Source organism: Puma concolor, chromosome A1 (genome assembly GCF_028749965.1).
Source record: "Puma concolor isolate L17-30 chromosome A1, mPumCon1.1.hap2, whole genome shotgun sequence".
NCBI classification, from domain to species: Eukaryota; Metazoa; Chordata; class Mammalia; order Carnivora; family Felidae; genus Puma; species Puma concolor.
Genome location: NC_141667.1, coordinates 108264911 through 108290869, shown reverse-complemented (window position 1 = coordinate 108290869; position 25959 = coordinate 108264911). Strand labels below are relative to the sequence as shown.

The 25959-nt window shown below is 34.1% G+C and overlaps 1 protein-coding gene across 6 annotated transcripts in view; it reads right to left on the bottom strand.

The window, feature by feature from the left end:
• ADAMTS6 (ADAM metallopeptidase with thrombospondin type 1 motif 6) overlaps nucleotides 1–25959 on the bottom strand; it is a 299671-nt gene that overhangs the window by 51826 nt on the left and 221886 nt on the right. For 5 of the 6 annotated variants that reach the window (XM_086699957.1, XM_025924199.2, XM_086699968.1 and 2 more), the window contains 5 exons: nucleotides 19323–19456; nucleotides 17618–17741; nucleotides 16997–17077; nucleotides 8306–8469; nucleotides 7727–7865 (listed from right to left, as the gene is read on the bottom strand). In XM_086699957.1, coding sequence (XP_086556083.1) covers nucleotides 7727–7865; nucleotides 8306–8469; nucleotides 16997–17077; nucleotides 17618–17741; nucleotides 19323–19456 — 642 coding nt within the window. Of the gene's footprint in view, nucleotides 1–6970; nucleotides 7060–7726; nucleotides 7866–8305; nucleotides 8470–16996; nucleotides 17078–17617; nucleotides 17742–19322; nucleotides 19457–25959 lie in introns of all 6 variants that reach the window. The other variant, XR_015248856.1, reaches the window with a different exon arrangement.

The window sequence follows — 25959 nt, the reverse complement described above, 5'->3', positions numbered from 1 at the left end:
GAGATAGAGAAAGGAAACATATTCAGGACATATCAGAAGGAAAACTTAGTACAGTTAGGAAGGAAAATTTTACACAGCATTCAAGACTTCTAGTTCCTTAACTGGAAGTACGAAAGAGGCTCTAATTTTAAACAATGAACATCATCATACCCTGATTAAGGAGTTTACGTGCATTTTTTTTTCTTTCATAAAATGAAATTCAACTCATTTGGAAGGATGGGAGATGACTAATTTTTATCCACTTTAATGACACTAAATTTTAACCTAAATCAAGAGTTCTCAAACTTTCTTGGTTCATGATACCAACGTGTCAGTAATTTTTTCACAACCCTAACCCTCCTATGCAGAAAAAGAAAAATCTAAGAGTTTTATTTATTAAGTAGTTAGGTCCAAACAACTTAGTAATAATCAGTGTCGTATATGCCTGATGTCACTGTGTTACCATTGAAAATATACAATATTTTGCTGTGCCTTTTGTGAGTCTGCTGCAGTGTTCTGGGCACCATAGCACAGTTTGAAAAATATGGGCCTACATCAGGAAAATACAAAATAGTAGTGGTTGGAAACTTAAAAGCATCTTAAAGCATCTTAAAAATATTAAGGAGTAGAAACCAGGTCCTATATGTGTAAGAATTCAGATGAATTAGGTGAAATCATAAAAAAAGGTCAATTAAAAAAACTGTTCTAGTGAGAAAGAAGAAACATATAGAATATTTTCTAAGTCTATATGCTACTCATGCACACACACATACACACACACACACACACACACACACACACACACACGGCTTAAGATGACATCCAGGGAAGAAAAAGAAAAATAAATAAAATAAGCATGAAGCATACAAGAAAATTTGATTAGGCTATGTAAATGTAAAAGAAAAATAATGGTAAAATTTTAAATGGTCAATAACAATTGACCAGGAACATTCCTGAATAACCCCGTAGTATATATATGAAAAATCTCTATTTTGATCTCCAAATAAAATCAAAATTGCCTATAAAAATAAACCTGTCTCCCTCCACCTCCTCCTCAATCTTAATATAGCTTTAGCTTATCTTTTCTCCCTGACCTGCCTGCCAAGCAGTGTTCAACAATGAGATGCCTCTGATTGTCAGCAGAAACTTGACCAAAATGAGTTCTTTGGTATGCAATCTTTGTACTTTCACATAAAGAGAAAGAAAGAAAACCCTAGACAAACAAATTTAGAGAAAATAGTCAGAAGTGTCAATAGAGCCAATTGGAGTCCAAAGACTGTATATTTAGGGTATAAATTTAAAATTAATGTAATTAATGCAAATATTTATGTATTTCTGACTTTTCTTCGTATCACAAACAAAGCATTCTTAAGACTTTCTTTTTAACAGAACAGGTGCAAACTTGAATGCAACAATACAGCATGGACTCTCAGTTAATTGGCTTTGGAGGCTTTGCTTTAAAACATAAGGGTTGCTTCAAATAAGAGGGGGGTTAAAGAGACTTTGGGGTAGAAAGAAAATGGTTTAAATGATGGGAAATGAGAGCACATCCAGAAATGTAGGGAAGGAAATGATCATGAATACTGTCTGTTGGCATTTTGCAAAGATTCATTCCCTAATGAAACAAAAATTTCCTGTAACAATAGATGACCTTCTCTAGAACTATGGCACAAGGAGAAAAAATAATGTTACTGTTTTTCATAAATATTGAGTTAAAACAGGAGCCATATGCCTCTGACTTATGGGTCTAAATTAAAGTTGGTTGAGTGTACAACCACTTATTCACTGTAACTCCATAAGTACCACAAAAATTTCAAATTAGAGGAAGAACTTCAGAAAACCTACTTAGCACAATTTCACTAGATCTTAGCCAAAAGACTGAGAAGCACGGTTGCAGCTAGTTTTAAAAGCATCGATTAGATGCTTATAAATGATCCATCAGGTAAAGAAGAAAGCACGTAAATAAACTGAAGAAAAAAAAACCTTTCTAAAGGCATATCCAATCTGATGGCCACACTAAAGAAAATTATGAAATTAACTGGAATTCTATTACATTTTTACTTTCTCCTCTGATGTCCCATTCTACTTTCCAACCCCAGATACTTATAAATAAATCTCATTATGTTTGCATTTAACTAGTAGCTCATTAAAAACAAAGATGTGAGTTAATGCTACTAATGGTATTTGCATCTGAATGTAAATTATTTGAATACTAAATAAACTTTCCATCGGCCTCAATGGCAGTATTTTTTTTTCTACTAAGACTAAATTTATTTAATACCCTAGTAAAATTTTTAATTTTAAGTATCTAACAGTATAAAAAGCACAGAGCAGATTTGTAGATTTCTAATGTGTTAATACAAAGTATATGACTACATACAGTGCAACCTACAGGCAGAGGGGTGGAAGGGGGAAAAAGAAGACTGTGGTTGAGGTCTAGTAATGAATAAATAAATACAGAAGTAGATATGACTCATATTATAATATATTCTACCACAAATGCTGTAGCCAAAATGTGCAAAATATTTTTTTCAGAATAATGGAAGATGGATGATAATGGCTGGGACTCTTACAATATACCTCAAGGGCTGTGGGAAAGCCAACCCAACCCACTATGTAGTCTTTGCACATGGTGGCTTGTAGTTTGTTCAATGGCAGTATTTCTTAACCTTGGCTGCACATTAGAACTACCTAGGGAGTTTTTGAAAATCTGATGCCTCAGCCACACTCCTGACAATTTAAATCAGAATTTCTGGGGGCAAGCCTGAGCATCAAAATTTTCAGTGCTCTCTAGGTGATTTGAAGGTAGGACCAAAGTTAAGAACCATTCCTTTAGGTAAAGCATTTGAAAAAATAAAACTTCAAACTAGTGAAGGAGATTTTTTTGAGTAGGGATATATCGATCATGTTGCTCTATGGAGGTGGCCAACTGGTGGTAAAGCTCTGTTCAACATAAGGGACCATCTTTATTAAGAGAGAATGTTACATTTAAATAATCACTAGACACAGGTGCCTGGGTGGCTCAGTTGGTTGAACATTGACTTCAGCTCAGATCATGATCTTGTGGTTTGTGAGTTTGAGCCCCGCATCAGGCTCACTGCTGTTACGCAGAGCAGGCTTCAGATCCTCTGTCCCCCTCTCTCTCTGCTCCCCTCACCCCCCTTCACACACACTCTTTCAAAAAATTAAAGAATTAAAATTAAAATTAAAAAAATAAAAATCACTAGACATTCAATGTATAAGTCTTGATTTTGGGAAGTTACTTCACTTGGGTTTTATCTATAAAATAGGAATAATAACAGCAATGCCTAGGCTCATGGTGTTGTTGATTATGATCAAATATAACAGGGTCCAGAAAATGTTTTATAAACTGTAACATTTTATTTATTATTACATGGCTGAGCAGTGGAACCATTTATCATTAAAAAGACTAGCTAGGGGCGCCTGGGTGGCGCAGTCGGTTAAGCGTCCGACTTCAGCCAGGTCACGATCTCGCGGTCCGTGAGTTCAAGCCCCGCGTCAGGCTCTGGGCTGATGGCTCAGAGCCTGGAGCCTGTTTCCGATTCTGTGTCTCCCTCTCTCTCTGCCCCTCCCCCGTTCATGCTCTGTCTCTCTCTGTCCCAAAAATAAATAAACGTTGAAAAAAAAAATTAAAAAAAAAAAAGACTAGCTATAAGGTAGATTACAACTGTCATATGGATTACCACCTCAATGATTTGTCACTTTGTTTTAATAAGCATCTACTTTATGAAATCTAAGTATTTGGCTCAATGTTTCTCAAAGTATGGTTCCTGAACCAGTAGCACCAGCATCAGTAGCACCTGGATACTTATTACAAGTGCAAATTCTTGGTGTCTATTCCAGACCTACTGATTCAGAAATTGGAGGCAGAACCTAGCAATCTTGTTTGAACAAGACATCCAGGTGATTTTGATGTTCAAATCTGAGGACCACATATCCAGCCAAATATTAGGAAAAAGCAAATATGTATGACTAAAATCAAAGAATGAATACATAATATTTGTTATTTTAATCTTTAAAAGCTGTACTGCAAAGATACAGTGGCATAAATTACTACTTTAAAGAAAGCCCCTAAATCTCTGTATTTAATACAATTCTAGGGGCGCCTGGGTGGCTCAGTCAGTTAAACGTCTGACTACAGCTCAGGTCATCATCTCATGGTTCATGAGTTCAAGCCTCACATCAGGCTCCATGCTAACAACGTGGAGCCTGCTTCAGATTCTCTCTCTCTCTCTCTCTCTCTCTCTCTCTCTCTCTTAGAAAATGAATAAAACATTAATAATAATAATGATAATAATAATAATATAATTCTCTCTACCCAGCCAACTTTATCAACTAACACATTAATCATGAATATAATGGTAAGATACAAATTTGAGAATCAGATAAATCACAGATTTATCTGTGCAACACTCTGGATAAGGAATAAAGGAACAAAACTCTAGGAGGAGTTAACAGTGGTTCAGAAGATAGTTACGTTTTAATTCAGTGGACTTGGATTTCTCTCAGGAAAAGTCACAACTGTATCTTAAAAATCACCTTTATCCTGAAGACAACACCCCATAGCATCTCAATGCTCTTATTCAGGCCAAGGAAGTGTTTCATCATTTACTCAGAGAAAAGACCATTACTTAGACTGAATCACCAGCAATGTTTCCTACAGCATTAGATTTCTCACTGGGTCTGCTAAGCAACAGAGAAAAACAGTCTCAAAACTTCTTATCTTAAAAGATATCATATGAGAAATCTATCAACATCATTCCCAAATTCAAAGTTTGTCATTTACCACTAATAAAACATACGCAGGACAGTCATAGGTGAGAACACCAAGAGTCTTGTGAGATTGCAATAGAAAGTTCTTTGAGACCTTTCTTGTTTAATCTTTTTTCCATTTTTAAAGGTTTTGGTGTCCTCAAGACACCCAACACCACCCTAGAAAGATCAGAGTGAAACATCCCAATTAAGAACTGCCACCTCCTAAGAAAATTAACAATTCCAAACTCTCATTTCCTACACTGGAGAAAACTAGCATGAATAAATAATTGCCAGAATAATTAGTTCCTTTTGCTCATCCACTCATCTACAAACCTTTCTTGACTGCCTAGCATATTCCAGATACTATTCTAGGTGCAAAATGAGTCTAGAGAGATGCACAGATGTCAGTGAGGGAGGAAGAGATTCTATGTGTCTAGGATTCAGTTTCTCAGTCAACCAAATCAGTAGTACTCAAACTCGAGCAAGCATCACAATCACCTGGAGAGCTCATTAAAACATAGACTGTGGAGGCCAATTCAGAGTTTCTATTCAGTAGGTCTGAGGTGGGGCCCCCAAATTAGCACCTTCTAATAAATTCTCAGATGATGTTGATGCTGCTGGTCCAGCAACCACACTTTAAGAACCACTTACCAAGCAAGACAAATGGCAACTCTTCACACTATCCCTGCCAACAAGTACTGTACGTGTCTCTTCCAAAGAAGGCAATGGCCTGATGACTGCTATCATAATCACACACAAGTGAGCAGAATTCCAGTTGCCAGAACCACCTCAAATATCTAGGACCAGTGGCTCCAGAACAAAACGAAGAAGTTCAAAAAACAGAAAATTCTCTTTCCAGGGGCTTTTCTCCCTCTTTGTTTTTCTTTTTGTTTTATCCCCTACCACAAGAAATCATTTTTGTATTATGATTTCTCGATGCCAGTGTTATGGAAAAGAATAAAACTCCTTTAGATTTTTCATACATCTTGAATACAAAGTTTTTCTTCTAAATTCAGTTCTTATAGCCTAACCCCCACCCTTTTTGTTGAACTATCTCCTTTTTGAACAAAAGAATCCTAGGGTTAGAAGGAACACTGAGAATTCACTTAATCCCTCCTTGGCCTCAGACAAGACTGTGTCTAAATCATCCCCAAATATAGCAATTTTCAGTACAAAGACGAACAGGCACTAAGAATTTCTCATTCAACATTCTGTCACAGAATTGAAGATACTAATATACTTTCCTTCAACCTTTTCTTCTCTGAGCTAACCAACTTCAACAGTTAGACTTTCCTCATTAGACTTCCTAAACTTTATTCTAACTCTTCTTTAACAACTTTATCCTACCTTATACTTCAGGGTCTTAATCATGTATATACTGATATCATAAAGACTTTTTTTTGGTATGTGAAAGGGATAAGTTAGCTTACAGATTGAATAAAAATGAATTTATTGGAACAAAGAAACATATCTGTATAAATGCCACCAAAATATAATAAAATGGCATTCGCTTGAACAATTAATTTCAAATATCCTTTATTTTATTAAAATACATAGTAATGCTTTATCGTTTTTAGAACTTTACAATATAAATCACTAGCCATTTCACACATAAAATGGGTGGGAACTAGAGATCCTTTAAAATAAGTCACAAATTATATATAACCATGTTTTATGACACCTCACATAGGAGAAGAAATTATTCTTAGTAGTAGTAGTAGTAGTATTAATTTGTGGGTTTTTTGACGTTTTATATACTGCTTACTACTGAAGTTGGAGTTATAGCTAATCAATGATTTAATTCTGTATGAGTCTGAAAATATTGAACATATTATATAATAATCTTTCTGTGAAAATAATTTCTCTGATTCCAGCCTTGAGAATCAGAGGTGTTTAGAAATTCAGTGAGTACCAGACAAGATAGGGTAAAGTCCACGTTAAATCATATGTTTCTGGGCAGTTTAGAAAAGGAACATAGGTAATGCACTGGAAATGGGGTAAAATGGGGTGATTCACTTTACTTCGATTCCTCCCATTCTAAATATCACTATTCAAAATCAGTCTTTCTTTTTGGAATGGTGAGGTACTCTAATCCAGCCTAGGCCTGACGGATAGGGTTGTTTCCTCGTCTATTGGGACCAAGGTGTACGGTGGAGGCGATGCATTTAGTCTCCAGAGAGAAGGAAGATGCTGCTTGCACAGCACTTCTACTCACCAGTCCATGCAGCAGCAAGGGTGTTGGCTTTGAAGGAAGCCAACTGTCCTGCTCTCCCAGCCAGAGGTAAAGAATTGCATTGGTGGCCACTAGAGGGAGGAGGATTAGGAATAGAGTAAATTGTGGGGAAAAGGCACCCATGAAAAACGCACATGGGACAACCAACACATCACCAACCACCGCCTAGCAGCTACCTCTCTGAGGGACTATAATGGGGTCAGCATACATCATCAACCCAGAGACCCAGACACCAGGAATTATCGTAGTATCCCAGTATATAGCCCCTTAACTTTGATGGCTGGAGAAGGGAGTTTGAATAGGTTTGTGGGAAACACACAAGCACACAAACACAAACACGCTAGCACACAGACATACATTCTCATCCCCCATTACAAGAAGTTGCATCTGTGCCGTCTGATTCTTGCTCATTTTCTTATTTAAAACTCTTGATGTTCTTTACCAAGAATGTGTTCACGAAAAGCAAACAGCCCACCTTCAAGATAGTCTTGGGAGAAGCACCAGCAGAGACACTCATTGTGCCAAGATGTATTTTACCAACAAATCTGTACAAATTACACGAGGTTAAAAACAAACGGAATATAATATAATTAAAGCAAAGTTTCTTTTGCTAAATTACAGCTTGAAGCAAACCTGCAAGAAATGTTTCCAATTAGCTTCTTTAGCAAACACAAAGCATAGCTCAGAATTGTGCTTTCCGTCCTGCCCTCTGGGTGGGCTGCCTAGTGGGTGTCTTACCTCCAGCACAAGTAGCTGAGCATTCTGACCAAGGCTGATGATTCCATGTAAAGCCAACTTCATTGTCTCCACTGCCAGTCCGAGTGATGGGAACATTGAACTTATACCTAATTCCCAAATTTTGTTCCTGAAGCAGAACCTGCCATTGAAAACAACTGGTGAAGATAGTTAAAATACAATGAGGCTTCATTCAGATATTTATCATTTCTTTTGAAGAAGAAAATGTCATAAAGTAAGTCTCATAGGAAATTTAAGATAACTTTTAGAACACATGCACTTATATTGAATTTTTCTCCCCCCATTTTCATGGGTAATTTAGAGACATTTCCCTCATCTGCCTTGTTTGGTTATAAAAATATTATTCAAGCAGGCACTGAGAAAATAGTCATATGGAAAGAGCAATATGGCCTAACCTTACACAAATTTTTTATCCTTAGGCAAACCATTTTATCTTTATTAAGATAAAGATTTTTATCTTTAATTTCACCACCTGTAAAACAGAGATAATAAAGCCTGCTCCTCTGTATCTCACAGGGCAAATAACAAATAGTAGAAATTAAGAGGCAAAGACACATTTACCATGACAATGAGATTTTCCGAGGTGGGACCTAGAGCTTCCAAGGATTCTGGTTCATCAGTTGGTCTCTTGTAGTGAAAAGCTGTCCCAGCAACATCAAACTTCCTAGGCCAGTCAATAGTCCAGGCGCCATTAATATAGTAATCATCTCCTTCAGATTTCAAAGCTAAAAAAAAAAATAACAGTCTACCTAAAAATGTGAAACCTCATTTACCACAGTGCCCCTTATTAACTGCACTGGAATGTACAATGAATAGCCGTTTCCATTTTAGAGATGGGATTCTTGACCATTTTCTTTCTTTCTTTTTCTTTCTTTCTTTCTTTCTTTCTTTCTTTCTGCCTCTTTCTTTCTTTTTATCTTTATTTTTGAGAGAGAGAACGAGCAGGGGAGGGGCAGGGAGAGAGTGGGACAGAGGATCTGAAGTGGGCTCCTAGCTGACATCAGAGAGCCTGATGTGGAGCTTGAACTCACAAACCATGAGATCATGACCTGAGCTGAAGTTGGACGCTTAACCCACTGAGCCACCCAGGTGCCCCTTGACCATTTTCTTAAGTACAAATTAACATGATAATTTTCCATGTGAATGCCAAGAAGGTATTAATGACATTTATAATGTCATCAATGAAAAGAAAGGAAAAGTTTACCTGGAATAAACACATGGAACTAGCAAGAGAAAATATAACAAAAGGAATAATTGGGGATGAGAGTGAGAGTAGGAAGTAGACTTTCTTGTCTAAAACTTAAAATGATAATTATGTGAATATGAGGTAAAGAGAACTTGTGGTATTGTCACACAGACAGATAGAACAAGGAGCCAAACAAACAGTTAAGAAATAAACCGAAGTGAATGCAAACTGGTACAGCCACTCTGGAAAACAGTATGGAGGTTCCTCAAAAAAGTAAAAATAGAACTACCCTATGACCCAGCAATTGCACTACTAGGTATGTATCCAAAGGATACAGGTATGCTGTTTCAAAGGGGCACATGCACCCCAATGTTTATAGCAGCACTATTGACAATAGCTTAAATATGGAAAGAACCCAAATGTCCATCGATGGATGAATGGATAAAGAAAGTGTGGTATATATATACAATGGAGTATTGTATATATTGTCGGCAATCAAAAAGAATGAAATCTTGCCATTTGCAACTACATGGATGGAACTAGAGGGTATTATGCTAAGCGAAATTAGTCAGTCAGAGAGAAAGACAAATATCATATGACTTCATTCATATGAGGACTTAAAGACACAGAACAGATGAACACAAGGGAAGAGAAGCAAAAATAATATAAAAACAGGTAGAGGGACAAAACACAAGAGACTCTTAAATATGGAGAACAAACAGAGGGTTACTGGAGAGGTTGTGGGAAGGGGGATGGGCTAAATGGATAAGGGGCATTAAGGAATCTACTCCTGAAATCATGCACTATATGCTAATTAGCACTATATGCTAATTAACTTGGATGTAAATTAAAATAAATAAATAAATAAAAAGACATAAAAAAAAGAAACATAAAAAAAAGAAACCCAAGTACATATGGGAATTAGTATATGACAAAGGAAACATTAATAGACATGATATGACAAAAGAAACATTAATTAGGGAAATTAGTAAAGGAAAGATAATAAGAAATGGGACTAAACAAAAGACTAACCTTTTGGGAGAAAAAAAGGAATTGCTGAATTTATATCTCATTCTTTACATGCAAATAAATACCACAATCCACTCTTAGGTATGCAGCCAAAAGAAATGAAAACAGATACCCAAACAAATATTTGTATACACATGTGCATAGTAGTACTATTTCCAATAGCCAAATGTGGAAACAACTCAAATACCCACCAATTGTAGCATATATAATACAGTGGAATACTATTCAGCCATAAAAAGGAATGAAGTATTGACACATGCTTCAATATTATGCTAAATGGAAGATCTTTCAAAATATTTATCAAAAATATTATGCTAAACCGAAGAGGCTAGGCAGAAAAAGTCATATACTATATGCTTCCATTGTTATGCAATATCCAGAACCGGTAAATCCATAGAGACAGAAAGCAGACTGGTGGTTGCCAGGGGCTGAGGAATGGAGAGTAATTGCTTGATGGACACACAGGGTTCCTTTCGACGTGACAAAAATGTTTTGGAATGTACTAAATGCCATTAAATTGTTCACTTGAAAATGATTACATTCTTATATGAATTTCACTTCAATAAAAACAATGAAAAAATGAGAGAAAAATAAATGCCAGATGGGTAAGTATTTAAATGTAAACAGAGTTAAATAATAAAATGCTAGAAAGAAAGTGTGGGAGAACTTAAAAAAATAACATTGGGGTATGAAAGCTTTTCAAGCATGGCAAAAACCTCAGAAACTATAAAGAATGTTTAATAAATATGCATGCATAATTTTTTAAACCTCTATAGAAAAATGATGAATTAAAAAGTTAAAAAATATGTGATTGGAAAAAGGGTCATTAGCTCTACTATACAAAAACCCCTATAAATAAATAAGATGATAATTTTGATAATGATTACACAATTTGACAATGACAAACATGACAGCTTAATTTTTTGCTAGCATGCTAGCTTCTTCAAAAACTTTATCAGGCCAGATGAACCAACAGGCCAAAAGGAACTAAAAGGGTCCTGGTGCACAGAGCCTCTGAGTCTCTGGACCTCTGCCATGTGTCTTTAATATTATAGACTATTTTCATTCCTCCAACCCTATCTGCCTAGCAAATTACTTGTACTTTCTTGACTTCATATATGTTGTGAAAATTCATTTAATTGTTGAAAATAAATTGATCTTATGAGATAGGAAGACACAAAGCAATTTTAAGAATTATTTAGTCTTAAATTTTTCTTGTACTTTGACATTTTTATTTTTGATTCTTCTAGTAGTTTTTGTCTCATTTAACACATCAATTTTACTTAGACTATATAAGATATCTGAGACTGTATAATATGAAGTAGTAAAAATAAAAATAAAAACAACCCCCCTACTGCCAGAATCTTTGAATTCTCCTTCAATTTTAGCTCTCATTTCCCTTTTTCTCAACTAGTTAATGAATGGATCCTAACTTGCTTTTGCTGGTAGTATTCTATAGTCCAGAAAAATACCAAGCATTTAAGAAGAACTGAATAAGAATTTACTGAATAAGAGATGTGGCATTATGACAGATCATTATTAAAGGGAAAAATTTGATGTTAGAAATCTTATTTTTGAGTTTTATCAACATGGAAAATAATCCAAAATTATAGTATAAAAATAAAGACTTTTTCTTAAATAAAGGAATGGCCAGATAATACTAGTGTTCTATCTAAAGAAGCATTCTAGATATAGTCTTAGTTTTCAAAGATTTAAGTCAAAGGTGATATTTCCAGGGGAATGAGAATACATCCAGTTTTCACCAGGGGTTCCTGAAGAGTTTAAATCTGTCTTAAAGGATCAAACATCAAATAAATAGAATTCCACTTCTTCCCATGTTGAGATAACTGGTACTGGACTTGCCATCCAAACATAAACAACCGGAAAACTCACAAAACATATGAATCAGCTGTTCTTAAGATGTTGCCCAGGACTGTGACACAGGTAAGAAGACAAACAAGGTGAGTGGTAGAGGTACTTTCTGTCAGTGTAGAATGGAAGAACCCAAGCAAACCATGGTTGTCTCACTGAGCTAGAAGAGAGATATCAGAAATTGGGAAGGCCAAGAGAGTTGGAATTTGCAGGACCAGGGACCTAGAGCAGAAAGAGGGAATCTGTTTCTGAAGAGCAATCTACATATGCATAGGAGAAAATTCCACAAAGCCAGACCAAAAAAAAAAAAAAAAAAAAATCCTACTAGGGAACTATAAGCAAAAAAATGTCCAGAGCAAGAATTCACAGTTTTAACCACTAAGACATTCAGGAGAGACCCAAGAAAAATCATGCCTTTTTTTAGTAGGGCTGAGCAAACTCAAGAATAAAAGATCCTCTGCACTTACCCAAACAAAGCTTAAAAACAAGTCTCAAAAGATTAGCTCATCTACAAGTTATTTAACACTATTTAAAGGAAGAAAACAAAATCCAGACTCTCAAAAAAAATTCATAATGTACAACATCCAATAAAAAATTACTACAAATGGAAAGAAGCAGGAAAATATGGCCCAAACCAAGGAAAAAGCTAAGTAAAAGAAATAGACCCAAAATGACAGAAATTATGGAATTAGCAATAACTTTCAAACAGCTATTATAATATACTCAAGGATTTTAAAGGAAAACAAATATAGTAACAAGAAACTAGAAGATATATTTAGACGGATGCTCAAATCTATACAAAGAAAGTAACCATGCCAGATAAGGTAATTATGTAGGTAAATAGAAAATAATTTTTCTTGTTTTTAAATTAAAAAAAAGTAATTGACTCTTTAAAACTAAAATAATGACAATGTATTATGCACTTTATAACATATAGAGAAATACAATGTATTCAAAAAATAAGACAAAGGATGGAAGGAGACAATGGGTATAAACTATTGTAAGGGTCTTGCATTATACAAAAATGGCGTAACATTATTTGAAGGTGTACTGTGATAAAGATGAATTTTTTACATGCTAGCATAACCATTAAATAAAACAAACTATATAACTAATAAACCACTGGTACAGATCAAATGGAATGGTATAAAACACGTGCTTAACCTAAAAGACAAATAAGAACAATAATTGGGATAAAAATACATAAAACAAATAGAAAAATAGCAAGATGGTAGACTTAAACTGGATGATATTGATAATTACATTAAATATAAATGATCCAGACAAGGGGTTTGCAAAGTATGACCCACCACCTGTTTTGTAAAGAAAGCTTTATTGGATCACGGCCACACTCCTTCATTAATGTATTACCTGTGTCAGCTTTGACACTACAATAGGAGAAGTAAATAGGTGAGAAAGACTGCATGTCATATAAAGCTGAAAATATTTATTATCTGGCCTTTTACAGAAAATTGGTCAACCACCATGCCCCCAATCTAGAAATTGCAATTAAAAAAGCAAAGATTGTTAGACACAATAAAAAAAATAAAAATCAACCACATGTGGTCTACAAGAAACATTTCTTCAAAGTTTTGTTTTCTATTTTGAGAGAGAGAGAGAGAGGGAGAGCACGTGCACACAAGTGGGGGAGGGGCAGAGAGAGAGAAGGAGAGAGAGAATCCCTCTACACTGATAGAGCCCAATACAGGGCTTGAACTCATGAACTGAGAGATCATGACCTGAGCCAAAGTTGAATGCTTAACCTAATGAGCCACTCAGGTGCCCCTACAAGAAACATTTTAAATTCAGAAACATCTACATGTGAAAAATGGATGGATGGAAAAAGATTTGCCATGCAAACACTAATTTGGGTGAAATCTGGATGGCTATATTATTATCAGACAAATAGACTTTGGGTAATAGATTATTATCAGGGATAAAGAGGAACATTTGATAATAATACAATGCTCAATATATCAAGGAGATATAATAATCTTAAATGTCTATACATCTAATAAAAAAGTTGCAAAATAAATGACACAAAGTCTTACAAATTAATATGAGAAATAAGCAAACTCACAGTTCTTTCAAGAGATTTCAACATGATTCTATAACTGCTTAAACAAGGGAGAAAATAAGTAAGAATATAGAAAACTTCAACAAAACTATTAACTGATTTAATCTAACTGACATTTATGGAATGCTAAACCCGATAACACCGAATATATATTCTTCTCAAGTGCACACGGAACATTTACTATGATAGACCATATGCTGGGCCATAAAACAAATCTCAACAAAAGAATGAAAATCATACAAAGTATGTTCTCTCTCCATATGAGAATTAAACTAGAAATCAGTAACAAAAAAGATCTGGGGAATCCTCAAATATTTAGAAATTAAATAATATCTTCTAAGCATGAATCACAATGTAAATAAAAAATTTTAAACTGAGTGATAATGAATATACAATGTATCAAAATATATGGGGTAAAGTTAAAGCAGCACTTAGTGGTAAATTTATAGTGCAAAATTCTTATTTTAGAGTAGAAAAAAATTTTAAACCAATAATCTATCTTGAGAAGCTAAAAAATAAACACAAAGTGAATACCAAAAACAGGAAACAATAAAGACAACAGTGGGAATTGATGTAATGAAAAATGGAGAAATAATAGAAAAAATTATTTAAATCAACAGCTTGTTCTTTGAAAAGATCAATAAAATTAACAAACCCCTCATTAGCATGATCAAGAAAAAGAGACACTACAATAAAAAGGATACGATTAACTCAAGAGATAGAGAAAAAGCATTTGACAAAATTCCACATTTGTTCATGATATAAATACTATTTATTATATCAGAAAGCATGAAATACTTAGTGGTAGATTTAAGAAAAAAAATAGGTGCAAGACCCGTACACTGAGAAATAAACACTGGCGAACAAATATAAAGATTTAAATAAATATGGAGGTAAATCTTTCCATGTACTGGAAAATAATATCTTTAAGATGTCAATTCTCCCCCAATTGATCCACACATTCTATGTAATCTCTTTTTGTAGAAATTGACAAATTAATTCTAAAATGCATGCATAAATGTAAAGGACCTAGATAAGCAAAAATTATTTTGAGAAAGAACAACAAATTTCAGAACCTAATGCTCCTAATTTTCAAATTCTACTGGAAATCTCCATTAATTAATACAATGTAGTTTTTAAGGATAGACACCCACAGGGAGGCCTGGGTGGGTCAGTCAGTTAAGTGTCTGACTCTTGGTTTGGGCTCAGGTCATGATCCCAGAGTCGTGGGATCAAGCCCCAGGCTGAGCATGGAACCTGCTTGGGATTCTCTCTCTCTCTCAATCTCTCTCTCTCTCTCTCTCTCTCTCCCTCTCTGCCCCTCCCCCACTCATGTGCTCTCGAAATAAGTAAGTAAGTAAGTAAGTAAGTAAGTAAGTAAAAACCCATCTTGGTTTGCGTGCTATAAAAAATTTAAAAAGAAAGGATAGACACAGACATATATATCAATGAGAGGGAACAGAAATAGCATACATTCATGTTCAATTGATCTTTAACAGAAGTGTCAAGGTAATTCAATAGGAGAAATGATGGTCTTTTCTTTTCTTTTTTTTTTTTCAACGTTTATTTATTTTTGGGACAGAGAGACAGAGCATGAACGGGCGAGGGGCAGAGAGAGAGGGAGACACAGAATCGGAAACAGGCTCCAGGCTCGGAGCCATCAGCCCAGAGCCTGACGCGGGGCTCGAACTCACAGATCGCGAGATCGTGACCTGGCTGAAGTCGGACGCTTAACCGACTGTGCCACCCAGGCGCCCCTATGATGGTCTTTTCAACAAATGGCACTATCTATAGTAATTGAATATCCATATGAAAAAAATTGAACACTTACTTTATATCTTATATAAGAACTCAAAATGGGCCATATATCTAAACATAAGAGCTAAAACTATAATTTCTTGAAGAGACATTGAAGACAATATTTGCAACCTTGAGGGTGGCAAAATTTGTAAGGTAGGACACAAAAGTATAATCCATGAACAAATTAATAAATTAAATTTCATGAAAATTGAAATACCCATTAAACAGGAATAAATAAGCCACTGCCTAGGAAAAAGTAGTCATAAAATATATAGTTGAACAAAGGCTTGTATCTAGAATATACAAAGGATCCTTATAATTTGATTAAAAGAAAAAAATGTAAAGTAGGCAAAATATTTGTTGAGACGCTCCACAAAAAAGATATTTCCAAGGGTAAATTTTAAAAGGCCGCCAATATCAAGTATTGACAAGAATGTAGAGCAACCAGACTCTTCTATATCATTTGGGGGAATATAAGTGATAACAACCACTTTAGAAAATAGTTTAGTAATTTCTTATAAAGTTAAACGTGTATTTATCATAGGAGCAGGCCATTTTACTCCTAGGTTTTTATCCAGAAGAAATGAAAATATATGTCTACACAATGTTTACCTATAACTGCTCAAAGAAGCTTTATTCATAAGAGTCAAAGAATGGAAATGACCCAATTATCCAATAAGTGAGTACATAAACAAATTATGGTATGTCCCCACAAAGAAATGTTATTTAGAAAAAAACAAAAAAACAAAACAACAACAACAACAACAAAAACTTCAGATACACTCAACTTATTACTCAAAAATATAGATGAATCTCAAAAACATTATCGTGGGTGAAAAATACCTGACATGAGAGTATATAGACTTTATGATCCCATTCATGTGAAATTCCAGAATAAATAAAAATAAACTACATATTAACATATGTATATTAATAATTCATATGAATAATTCTATTATTGCCTATATATTTATTTACATATCTATAATTTATATATATACATTTACCAGTACCCTTCAAAATGTACACTTATAAAAAATAATAAATGCATTTTATCATATATAAATACCTCAATGAAACAGATTTTTAAAAATCAAATAGCCAACTCAGTGAAGAGCTATAAATTCCTAATTTTTTTGTTTAGCTCTTATGTGTGGTCTTATAAAACTTGCAACTTCCTTCATTTTAGCATGAAAGTGTTCTACTCAAGCAATATGTCTTTTCATAGCAGGATACTGTGCTGCTTTTCCCCAGTAATTTAAAAATTCTAGCAATATAGGCTACTTACCAATATAGTTCTTTGACATGGCAACTTCTCTGACTTCAATATGAACAGAGCCTCTTGGTATCTGCACTACCTCCATATAGCCTGGAACATAGAAGATAGGCAGTAATAAGCAGCACGTGCAGCCTTGGTCAGAAAATGAGTGTTTAGTAACCATTTAGTAATAAGCTTCCTTGTTCTTCAAATCTTTACTTGATTGACACTTTATAAAATTACAAAATATGGGAAAATTCCCCTTTGGGTTCATGAACACATCTATTTTTCTTTTTATCTAAAATATCTCAAGATAATCTTTAAAGCCCCAAGATGTATCATATTGGCTCATGTTTTGTTTTGTTTTGCTTTTTTTTTCCTCAACACATAGCCCTCCCATCAATGCTCTGTGGGAATTTCCATCTTAGGAAAACATGGCTAAATGAAGTCAAGTAGAAAGGGAATAATATTTCCTTAAAATATCTTACATGAATCTATAATTGATACTTAAGAGACTGAAAGCAATTTGGGGGAAAAAACATTGTCTGCCTAAACAAAAAATTTAAAAAGAAGGCAGTGGGGAAGAATTCAAGTGTTTTGGCTATTCCAGTACATCAGAGGTGTGAGGAAGAGTTCTCTCTACACACTCACCTCCTCTGGGCAACGAATCATTGAAGAACCCTTCAATGGCATCACATGTGCTTCCATCCCCTCCACAGACTCGACATCTATCTTCCCTAGCATCGGATCCCAAAATATTATCACAACCTACATGCTGAAAACAGAGAAGAATATTCAGTATGTCATAAAGAGGATTTCTTGGAACCATAACTAACCAAATAAATATAACTGATTTGTTTTTCCAGTAAAGGAAATCAAAACAGGAAATATTTTCCTCTTTCCACTTTTTCCTTCACCCTCGAGCAAGTTCTTAGCTAACATTTTGCAACATGTAAGTTTAAAGAAAAAAATTTTTTGATTCCCCAGGAATGTATGTCTATATTTCTAACCTAGATTTCTTTTTCATTTATAGATAGCATGCTCCAAATCTTAAAATATTTTATAGTTTGTTGGCAATGGGCTCTTATTTATACCTTCGATTAAGAAATGTAAGAATTAAGAAAAATGTCATATTGTCCTACACAAGGTAATAACAGCAGGAGTCTTGACTGAGCTTTATGGTTTGACCTTTCTAAATCACTGGCTCTTTTGGATACCCAATTGTTAGTGTCAAGGATTAGTTGTGGAATTCAAACCGGGGTAAACCTTTAAAACTGAATACCTGTTTATACTTGCTAACTAAAATTGTCATAAAAAACAAGGAGATGTAAGCATGTGATTTTAGAAGCTGAAATTCTACCTTTTAGTTTTGCATTTAATCACAGAAATGTGGATTTTTATATATTTTTGGTACATATTTTGGTACTTGCATTTGTATATATGACCTATAGCCATTGATAACAGGCATGTGATCTCTGAATAAAACCTGTGCTTTTTGTCTTTGTTTTCTGAAAAAAAAATTAATACTGTCAGAAATCACACACACATACAGGATCATCAGATATATTTGGATGCAAGTAGCCAGAAGGACAGAAACTTTTGTAAGAAATTGTGATACAAAGTAAAACAGATCATGTGTTTATCTCTTCTTTCTCAATTTCTAAGACTTAGAGTTGTACTTCTCTTTAAAATAAAATAAAGACAAAAAAGAAAAAAAGTTACAAGGACAGTGGTATTTGTGACTTTTCTTATTATGATCAGATTTATACACAGGTCTAGGAAAATAGCATAGATTTGGTCCAATAACTCTCAACTAGTCTGGATAATTCTCTCAAATAAACGCTTTAATAAGGTAAAGACTAACTCTATAATGAAAACCATTGTGTTTCAAAATGCTTCAAAAAGAGGCAAAGTAGGAGGAACACAGCTACTTCACACTTTGAGAAAAAAATACATAATGAAATGTATCAAACAATCTTCCAGTGAAAACATATGGTAGCCATATGAGTAAGAGCTGCATCCTTGTTCCCTCTTCCTATCATCTTTGCAGTCTGTTTGTAAACAGAGCAAAATAATAGAAACTAAAGTCCAAAATATATTCAGAACTTTAGCAATCACTATACATGTAACTAGAACATCAAAATAAATCACATTTACATGATGTTTGAATGCAAATAGGCTATTCTACCTTTATCTATATGTACTGTCAACCTAATTGGAATCTGATTTTCTATAAAATATAGCTCTCTTTTATTAAAACTGAGCATAGTTTTAATTAAGAGCTAATATCTGAGAAAAGAAGACAGAAGTCTCAAAAGCCCCAACAAAAAGGAGTGAAATTTGTAATTGGAGCAACCTTGCATTCCCCATTGATACAGATATCCAGTGAGTCCGCATTGCACTGAGTCCCATCAATCACCGCAGGGGCACGTTCAGTGTAGAAGTTGTAACCTTCAGCCAGGCAGTTTAATGCGCAAGGTTTTACCCCACCTGGACAAATACAGCAGAAGAGAAATAAATGGAGTCGTTCTTGTAAGAAACGGTGATTCCATATTAACCACAGTAAATTTACAATTTATACAGACATAATGCTGTCACTATATACCCAGATGTGTAGGTTTCTTTCCTTCTTTGCTAAAATTTCACACTTATTTTCATTGCTTGTGAAACTTGACAGAGGATCCATTGAGCAGTTTCAAAATTTAAAATGTTCACATATTTCCAATATATATTTAACAATATATTTTAGGTCAAAAGGGATCATAGTAAAGGTACCTAAATGTTGAAAAAAATGGATGAAATGGAAGATTTTTTAAAAACTAAGAAAACACGGGGGCCTGGGTGGCTCAGCATCCAACTCTTGCTTTCGGCTCAGGTCATAATCTCAAATTTTGTGAGACTGAGTGCCACTTCAGCCTTTATGCTCACAGTGTGGAACCTGCTTAGGATTCTCTCTCTCCCTCTCTCTGCCCCTTCTCTGCTCACTCTCTCAAAATAAATAAATAAACATTAAAAGAAAAACTAAGAAAATAAAGTTTGAGGAGGCTTGACACAATAACTTCTTGTAACAAATGGAAATTTCTACAACATATGTCCCTTGTTAACTGCAGCTGATACAAAACCCTGCTACTTGAAGCAGGGATATGGTACTTGTAAAACAAAAACAAAAATGAAAACAAAAACAAAAACAAAAACACCTCTGAATTTGTACCTGGTTTAAACATACCATATTCAACGAATGTGGCTTTAGCATAGAGATGAATTTTTATGTGATAAGCAAATCAAAGGTAAAGTTAATTATAGCATTAGATTTGAATAATTCTTATTACTAAATCAAAGATATTACATGGAGCATTAAACGTGAACAAATAAAACAATACCCAATTTAATTTTGTGAATAAATGCATATAATAATGTCATCATTTTCATTTTGTCACAAATTTGTATTTTTAAGGTTGATGTGAAAAATGGGCATAAATAATAGTAATTTAAAAAATAAGCAGAGTAATATTATAATCCCATAGTATATTGGAAAAGTAGCAATATATATGAATTTATTTTATTCAAAATACTGCATGAGAAAGCTACATAAAAATATGTACCTATTGATTGAAATTATGATTTAAAAACACTTTTGTTGAACCTTCATTTAAAACACTTGGCTTCAGGGGCGTCTGGGTGGCACAGTCGGTTAAGCGTCCGACTTCAGCCAGGTCACGATCTCGCGGTCTGTGAGTTCGAGCCCTGCGTCAGGCTCTGGGCTGATGGCTCGGAGCCTGGAGCCTGTTTCCGATTCTGTGTCTCCCTCTCTCTCTGCCCCTCCCCCGTTCATGCTCTGTCTCTCTCTGTCCCAAAAATAAATAAACGTTTTGAAAAAAAAAATAAAAAAAAAAAAAACGTTAAAAAAAAAAGAAAATAAAAACACTTGGCTTCATTTTAATTATGCTGATAAGATTTCTCTTTGAAATAAAGAAGACTACTTCTAGCAAAGAAAATAAGGCAGAAAGAAAAAATGACATGCTTAGTCTTAGTGAAAGTAGAAACCAGGTTTTTGCAGGGTGAAAGTATGTGAAATAAAAGAGACAACACAACTGAGTGGTAGAGACAATGGTAAATGAGAGAACATTTCATTAAAGGAGATCATTGTTAAAGTTGATTGTTGTATAATGCAAGAAGATGGCCCAATATTGTCAGAAATTCTATTTTTTTCATGAGAATCTGAAAACCTAGATTTTTAAAATAAAAACTTTTCTTAGTAATTCATTCAAAGTTTTCAAAAATACTGTGGAGGTTAAAACATGTTTATAAGTAAAATCTGGTTCGTGAACTGCCAGTTGACAACCGCTGGCCTAACTCTGTGTTTATTTCCATTTTTGATGTTTACAGGCTATAGAACTTCTATTTAATTGCAATGTTATTACTAGACTTAGGGTAATGATACCTTTGCTGTACTGAGCACAAAAATAACAAGTAATAAATAAAATAATTTCTTCCTGAGCTGATAATCAAGGTGTTTATATTTATTTTTGTAAGATTCTCATTAATAAAATTACTCTAAATTTTAATGAATTTTACTGCGATTTTTTTCATTACTACCCAATATAGTTCTTTTCCCATTTTTTATTATAATGCTTTGGAATTTAAGGCAGCTTTTTGTGTATCTGTCTTGAAAAAGAGAACATGAGTTCTCTCAATTTTAATGTTATTTAATTATGTAAGTTAGTATTTGATATGTAGGACATATAAATGCCAAGGATGTATTCCTTAGACCATTACACTATGTGATGATGATAATAAGAATACATTTCTTCCTTTTTTATTACTGAAGATGTGTTTAGCTTCCTAAGCTACAGTGAGTTTGCAGAAGATGTACTGCATTTATTTCGAGAAGGGATTTAAGATGATTCTCCAAATGGAAGGTCACATCATTACCAGTTACCTTCAGTGAAAGCTTATTATGAATTTAGGGTTAATTTACTAAGCTTACATTATCTAGATGCTAATTATTAAATCTGTTAATTATTTCAGACACTTCTTTCCCTCCTACAGTAAGATGAAAGAATCCCAATTGTATATGCACCTAATAAAAGCAATTTTAATTACATGAAGAAAAACTTACAGAAAAAGAAGCAAAGTCATATTTTTAACAGTTGGAGATTTTTAACACACTTCTCTCAGTAACTGAAAGAGGAAGTCAGAACAAATTTAAAAGATTTAAACAGCACTATCAACCAGCTTGATGTGATGGATATCTGTGGAACAGTGTATCCAACAACTGAAGAAAATAATCCTTTTCAAGTATAGATGAACATTACCAACATGAACAATAAGCTGTACTATAAAACAAATCTCAATTAATTTTAAATATTTAAATCATACAGAGTATTCTCTGATCATAGAATTATATTATAAATTAATAACCAAAAAAAATCTAGAAAATATCAAATATTCGGAAATAAAAATAACATACTTCAAATAACTCATGGGTCAAACAAGAAATCACAATGTAAATAAGAAAAGATTCTGGACTAAAGGAAATTTTTTTAAAAATCAGGTTTTGCGGGGGGCACCTGGGTGGCTCAGTCGGTTAAGCATCCGACTCCAGCTCAGGTCATGATCTCACAGCTCATGAGTTCAAGCCCTGATGACAGCTCAGAGCCTGGAGCCTGTTTCAGATTCTGTGTCTCCCTTTCTCTCTGCCCCTCCCCCGCTCACGCTGTCTGTTTCTCTCTCTCTCAGAAATAAATAAACATTAAAAAAATTTTTTTTTAAATCAGGTTTTGGGAATGCAGAAAAGCAAAATGAACCCCAAATTTAAAAATAATAAATATAAGAACAAAAATTAATAAAAAAAAGTAATAAAGTACTAAAGCCAAAAGTTGATTCTTTGAAAAGATTAAAAAAATTGATAAATCTCAAGCAAGATTGAACAAGGAAAAGAGAGAAAACACATATTATCAATATCAGAAATGAAATAGCATTTATCACTACTGAGCCCACAGATATTAAGCAGGATAGTAAGAGAATGTTATGATCAGTTTTCTATCAAGAAATGGGATATGCAAGTAACAAATTCCTTTAAGACATAAGAATTTTTAAAAATCTAAATAGCCATTTATCTACTAAAGGAGTTGAATTTGTAGTAAATTTTTTTTTCACAAAGAAAATACCAAGTCTGAGTGGTTTTACCAGTGAAATGTATTCTAAGGAAGAAATAATATCAATCCTACAAACTCTTTAAAAATAAATAGGGATTCTAGTTCTGGAAACCAGAGTAGCTCTAATACCCAAACCTGTCAAAGACATGATAGAAAAAAAATTTACAAATCAATATTCCTTATAAACATAGATGCAAACATCCTTAATAAAATATCAGAAATTATATCTGATAACATATAAAAAGATAATAAATAAATACCACATGGGGTTTATCCTGGGATAAAACGTTGGTTTGACATAAAATCTATCAAGCAATTCATATATTAACGGAATAAAGAAAAACACATATAATCATACATGTACCAGTTGTACTAAAGGGCCAATCCAGTGAATTAAGGCAAGAACATGAATTAAAAAGTATAAAGATTATTATAGACAGTCACTACTTCCAGATAACATGACTATTTATGAAGAAAATCCTAAACAATCTACAAGACAACTCTTAGAACTAAGAAGGGAATTTAGAAAGGTCACAGAATAAAAAGTTAATATATAAAAATCTATTTAATTTTATATACTAGAGAAAATAATTAAAAATGTTTTAAACTTTTATTTACAATAGGTTCAAAAACCATAAGTTACTCAGGAATAGGTTTAACAAAAGAAGTGCAATTAAAGAAAACATAAAAATAAATGGATATATATATATATACACACCATTTTGATAAATTCACTGTTGAAGTCAATACTCAATGTGTCAAAATAATATTGTTAACTTATCAGTTCTCCCTCAATTGATCTATAGATTCAACATGATAGCAATCATAAGCCTAGCATGTTTTTCTATAAAAATGAATAATAATTCTAAAATTTATATAGAAATGCAAAGCATTCAGAATATCCAAAGAACTCTTGAAAAAAGATCAAAGTTGGAGGAACTTACACTACCTGTGTCCAAGACTATGCAGTTATAATAATTAGGTCAGTGTGGTACTAGCATAGTATTGCTGCCATTTCATTTCTTTGTGCCTTGTGCACATTTCGTCGTGCATTTCTATTGTTGACAAATAGATCAGAGAAACAAAATAGACTCCATACTACAAATACATACCATACACCCAAATTATTTTTAGACTGTATATCTAAATGTAAAGACCAAAACCATGTGGCTTTTATTTTTTTATTTTATTTTATTTATTTGTTTTTTTTTTAATGTTTTTATTTATTTTTGAGACAGAGCATGAGCAGGGGAGGGGCAGAGAGAGAGGGAGACACAGAATCCGAAGCAGTCTCCAGGCTCTGAGCTGACAGCACAGAGCCCAACGCGGGGCTCGAACTCACAGAGTGTGAGATCATGATCCGAGCCGAAGTCGGAAGCCCAACCGACTGAGCCACCCAGGCGCCCCCAAAACCATGTGGCTTTTAGAAGAAAACATAAGAAAATATCTTCCTGAGTTGAGAAAGGCAAAGATTGCTAAGATAGGACACTGAACACAATAACCATAAAAGGAAACAAAATTGAAAAATTAGCATTCATCAAAATTAAAATCTTATACTTATCCAAAACACCATTAAAAAATAATAGGAGAGGGGCACCTGGATGGCTCAGTCGGTTAAGCAACTGACTTGGGCTCAGGTCATGATCTCACGGTTCGTGAGTTCAGGCCCCACATTGGGTTCTCTGTTGTCAGCACGGAACCCACTTCAGATCCTCTGTCCCCCTCTCTCTCTGCTACTCCCCTGTTAGCTCTCTCTCTTTCTCACCCTCTCTCTCAAAAAAACAAACAAACAAAAACAAACAAACAAAAAAAAACATTAAAAAAAAGTAACAGGAAGGTCCAAAGACGGGAGAAAATACTTATAAAATTCATCTGATAAATGACTACCACTCAAGAATAAAAAGATAAAAAAACAATTAAAAACAAGCAAAGGATTTGAACAGACACTTTACAAAAGACTTATAAATGGTCAACAAGCACATAAAAATGTCCACAAAAAAATGTGTTAACATAATCATTGGTCAGAAACTGCAAATTAAAACTGCATAGAGACATTATTTTCTACCCGCCAGAAGATTGAAAATACCAAATGTTGGCAAGGATGTGGAACAAACATACCTATTGGTGGGAGTATAATATGGTACATTATTTTGGAAAAACATCTGGCAATTACTTTTAAAACTAAACTCACACCTACCCTATTGCCCAGCAATTCCACTCCTAAGTATTCACCCAAGAGAAATGAAAACATATGCTCACAAAAGACTTGTACACAAATGTTCACAGCAGCTTATTCAGAACAGCTGAAAACTAGAAACAACTCAGGTGGCCATCAATAGCAGAAAGGGAAAACAAACTGTTTATTACAATACAATGCTGATCAGCAATAAAAAGGAATAAACTATTCATACATGCAATAACATGGATGGGTCTCAAAAACATTTGGCTTAAGGAAATCTTGCCCAAAAGAGTAAATATGACATGATTTCACGTATATGATGTTCTGGAACTGACAAAACTAATCTATGGTAATAGATTCAGAAATATCAGAACTGTGGTTTGCCTCTTGGAGGAAATAGGTAGAGGCAGCTATTGACTGGGAAGGACTATGAGGACTATGAGAATCTTGGGGGCATGGTAATGTTCTATATGTCAATAGGGTTTTATAGGTGCATGCAATTGTCAAAACTCAGGGAGAGTACAGTTAAGATTTGTTCATTTAAGGGGTGCCTGGGTGACTCAGCCAGTTAAATATCTGACTTCAGCTCAGGTCATGATCTCGTAGTTCATGAGTTGGGGCCCTGTGTTGGGCTATGTGCTGACAGCTCAGAGCCT